General features: G+C 42.6%; 1 protein-coding gene across 1 annotated transcript in view; it reads right to left on the bottom strand.

The window, feature by feature from the left end:
* Positions 1-4,482, bottom strand: part of RAPGEF6 (Rap guanine nucleotide exchange factor 6) — a 115,134-nt gene that overhangs the window by 75,675 nt on the left and 34,977 nt on the right. Inside the window, exon 7 of the mRNA XM_029962944.1 lies at positions 2,895-2,964. Within this exon, the coding sequence (XP_029818804.1) occupies positions 2,895-2,964 (70 nt within the window). The remainder of the gene's footprint in view (positions 1-2,894; positions 2,965-4,482) is intronic.

The raw sequence follows: 4,482 nt of genomic DNA, 5'->3' as shown, positions 1-4,482 counted from the left end.
CTCCTTTTCAGGAGGATGCTCCCATATCCCCAGGTTCACCCATGGCACTGGCTGCCACATGGAAAAATTGAGGACTGTCCCCAGTTTCACTCTACAGCCCAAGCCAGTAGTGAAACATTTTCCACCTCTAAACCCCACACTGCTCCTCTGGAATCTTACACTCAGACCTGAAGGAAGTGAAAGCACCAAGGAACAGAAAGGACACTTCAGTACACCAAGATATGCTGCAATTCCAGGCCATTTTCTTAAGTGATAAATGGGCCTATTATTAATTCAATAGATTGCTCAGCCTCCAAAAATATGAGTTACAATGCCCATTCACACACTATCTGTTATCCTCATTAACTTAAGTTGACCACATTTTATGGCCTTTAAAATGGGTCAGTTCCCAGAGGATTCCCACTACAAAACTGATTTACATTCTAAAGTAACAGCAGAGAGGAAAAAAAAATTTAAAAAAATCAGTCACCAGCAGGGAATGATGGTGTTCTTTAACTCCATTAAAGGAGCCAACTAATTATTTTGCTTGAAGATAAATATTCATTACGTATTAAACCTCATTATTATGTTGCAAATTAAAAACGAGAGAAAATAAAAGAATTAAGATAAATTAATACGAATTAATCAGGGAAATGAAACTCAAGTACACCTTGTGTCAGTGCAGATCATTAGCAAGGTGCACATCACCACACTGGTGCTTTTTTCTCACCCTGTTTGAAGTACTACCCAGAAAATACAGTTAACAGCACCTTTGGCTACATTTACCTATAAAACATGAACATAAAAATAATGAAGAAATAACTCTGTACTTTTAATTCTCTGATCTTCCCACAGGAAAAATATATTGAAGTTCCAGAGAAGAATGTAAGATACTTTTAAGCATCTCTATACTCTCATTGACATTTAACTACAACTACAGATAATTCAAGAGATTTAAAATACAGTGAACTACTGTCTGGGCTGCACATTTGTCTCCAGGAACACCCAGCAGCTTTTGAATTTGCTGACATGGCCAATGCTGGCTTCTCCAGCTACTGTGACACTGTGTTCCTCTGAAAACACTCAGCACAGTTGTAGCTACTCAAGTTACACACACAACACGAGTTCCTCCATAAAATATTTTAATAAGCCCAGTTTCTGGTAGCACACACTTGCACAGAAGCATCTTCCTGTATTTATTTTTATTTTACAACAATGGTGATGTGACCAAAGAAGGATGTAGGTATTTCTTTAGAATTTCATATTATATTTTGCCTATGAAATATTTCACATAATCTTGCAAATGCACTTGCAGTGAGTCAGTCACCAGCCACCCTCCACTAGCCCAGGCTGCTCCAAGCCCTGTCCAACCTGGCCTTGGACACTTCCAGGGATGGGGCAGCCACAGCTTCTCTGGGAAATCATTACAGGGCCTCCCGACCCTCACTGTAGAGAATATCTTTCTAATATCTAATAATAAATATGACTGGGAGAGTGTTTGTCATTCTGTGCTACAAGGTGCCAGGAGCGTTGAGGTGAAAGCTCAGCTCACCCCAGACCCTGCACTGAGCACCCCAAATCCCAGGGAACACTCAGCACCCCAAACCCTGGACAGCAGCAATTTAAACAGTAACAGTGCACAGCAAACTAGAGTGCCTGGGGCATTCCCATGACATGGCTGCACACATTGTCACCCAGACAGTCCTGTGCCATCCCTCAAGGCACAAATCCCCCCCAGAACTCCAGCTTTGAGAAGAGCCTGGGTAATTGGGGATAAAATAAATGAACTGTTTCACTCCAGAAGATAGAGACAGGCTTCTTGCACTCTTAACCTGCACTTCATGGCAGACTGCAGCTTAAAGTGTGTGCTGCAGCAAAGAGCATATTACTGATGGTATCAGAGCCCATGAGCAGAGTCAGACTGACACTGCACAAAGGACAGCAAGTGTACTTGCTACAGGACACCACTGACACCCCCACTAGACTGAACTGTGAGACACAAAGTTTTTACAGAAGCTGAATACTCACACACTCAGTAAGAGACACTGTCAAATATTAGTTTTAATGTTACCATATCTAGATCTAAGGCAGCCAAATCAATAGCAGTCTGGAGATCTGAGACTGATTAACAGACACGTGGCTTCTCAGCACAACAAACAGTTTTGTTCCAGCTCCATTAACAACATCCAAGATGAAAGTTAAAAGAGATCTCCCCGTGTCCCCAGGCACAGTACTGGGGCACAGTGTCAGGCTGCACTATGGAAAAGCAATCCTAATATTCCAGCTGCTGACAGCATGTGCACATCAACCTGGAAAGGACTGAGCTACTCTCTATAAGCAACACTCTGTGTTATCATCTATATGTGCACCTGGCTGTATCATAAGTTTTGTGAAGAAGCAGAAGGAACCCTGGGCATTAAGGTTGGTGACAACTAAGCTGAAAACCTTTATCCTTCAAGCTTGGCTAAGCACACTCATGTTTCTTCTCCTGCCTACAAGCCTTCACACTGTGTGGCACTGCAAAGGCTCGGAGGAAGGAGGCTTTTCCTCCCAGACATGGCCACTAAAAGCAATGAAATGGGAGATGGGGGTGTAAATAAAATATTCAGGATAGAAGGCTGTCATTGCCTGACTCAGGAATGCTCAACTCAGCCGTGACTGTTAGGCTTTTGAAACTCAAGTAAGCATAATTTTAGAAAGAATGACCTAATCATCATCATCATCATTTACCCATCTAGATTAAATTTACATAGCTACTGCTGTTACGAGAGCAGCCATAGGTATAATTGAAATCAAGGCAATTTTGCTGCAATTTTATAGAATACTTTACAATAAGCTTTCTGCTGTAAAAGAGAAAGAATTTGCTGAAACCAGCAATAGATTTAAATACATATGAGAAAAAAAATCTGTCTTACCACAATCATTTCTGAAGGCTCCAATATGATACATTCGCATCCTCGCTTTCCTCCAGACTGCTTGCCAAAACTAGAGTGGGATGGGGGAAAAGCAAACAAAAAAGAATGAGAAGAACAGCTATTTTACCTTTTCAGTAACCAAAATAATTGGCAATGGTGCACGTTGTTTAAAAAAAAAAAAAAGGACAAAAAAATTGATGAAAACTATTGTGTGAAAAATTCCAACCAGATAGTATCATCAACATAATTTTTTAATTTATTCAGCACTGCTCATCATGATCTGCTATGTAATGCCTAAATATAAAGAATGTTCTTTTGTAAAATCCGTTATTACTTACAGATAGTCAAAATCACTTATAATACATTTCAGTTCTGAGAAGAAAACATTAGTAAATTTTAATTAAACATTAAATAGGCTTTGTAAAAACAACTATACGTAAATTCCAAGGACTCCAAAATATTACTTCACACGCAGCATTTTTAACAAGAGTTCCCTCAACTCCATGTCACCTCTTCATCCTCCCAGGAAAGGGAAGGACAGAGAATCTCTTGTCTAACATTGGGCCTTAACTTGTGACCTCTGCCTTTGTGTGAGTTATTGTGCCATCACAAGGTGATGGTATCACCGTGATGGGCTCTCTTTTAACAAGTGTGAAAAACCACAAACACGACCAAGTGTGATGGGCAGTGTAATACAGCACCTAAGGAGAGCAGCTAAAGGCAACCTGATGTGCTTCAGCTCATCAGCTTTAATAGACACCTTCCTTCAGGACACCCACCACCAGAGGTGGCTTTAGGGAATCACCTCTGGAGAAGGCACCATGCCAGCAGAGCTGAGCTGGACACTGCTGGGGGACACGGGGTGTGTCACAGACCAGTGACCTCTGAACTCACTCCAGCTGTGCCTGCAGTGGCACCTGCCATTGAGAATACTTGGCTGCACATATTGAGTTTGTCCTCACTCCAGGCCCACTGGCCTGAGGTGGGTTTGCTCGACCCCCCCGCTCCCTGAGCCCACAGGAAAGCCATGCCAGGCCCGTGTCCCATGGAACAGCCCCCGTGATGAGCAGAGGGGGGCTGGACTGAGCCCTGCATTAGCAGTTCAGCAGTTGTAGCTGCTGTTACAAACTCGGGCTGTCAACATCAATCACGTTTTAACACCTACCAGCAGGTGAGACAACTGAAGAGTCAGTTAACGAAGAGCAGGGATTAATGTGTGAATTAGAAGGGAGTTCAGACAAGTGTGGAGACAAATCCTTAAAAAGTGGGTCGGCTCCATCTGCTTTCAGTGAGGTTATGTTTGGAAAGTACATCTGAAACTCCAGTCACACAAGATTTGAGCCATGGTCACCTTGATGGCAAAGATCTGTGAAACACCACCTTGGACAAAACATTTAAAAGACTCGTGCTTGTAAACTGCGTGTCAGGGGAGCACTCCCAAACTTCTGCAGGATACATGCTCTTACAGGGAAAGAACTAAACTAGACTAAAGCTGAAGGAGGGAATGTTTAGATATTAGGAAGATATTCTCTAAAACGAGGGTGGGGAGGCCCTGGCACAGGTTGCCCAGAGAAGCTGTGGCTGCCCC

This window comes from Manacus vitellinus, unplaced genomic scaffold (assembly GCF_001715985.3).
Source record: "Manacus vitellinus isolate BGI_N305 unplaced genomic scaffold, ASM171598v3 scaffold_51_pilon, whole genome shotgun sequence".
NCBI lineage: Eukaryota > Metazoa > Chordata > Aves > Passeriformes > Pipridae > Manacus > Manacus vitellinus.
This window is presented reverse-complemented; position numbering and strand designations above follow the sequence as displayed.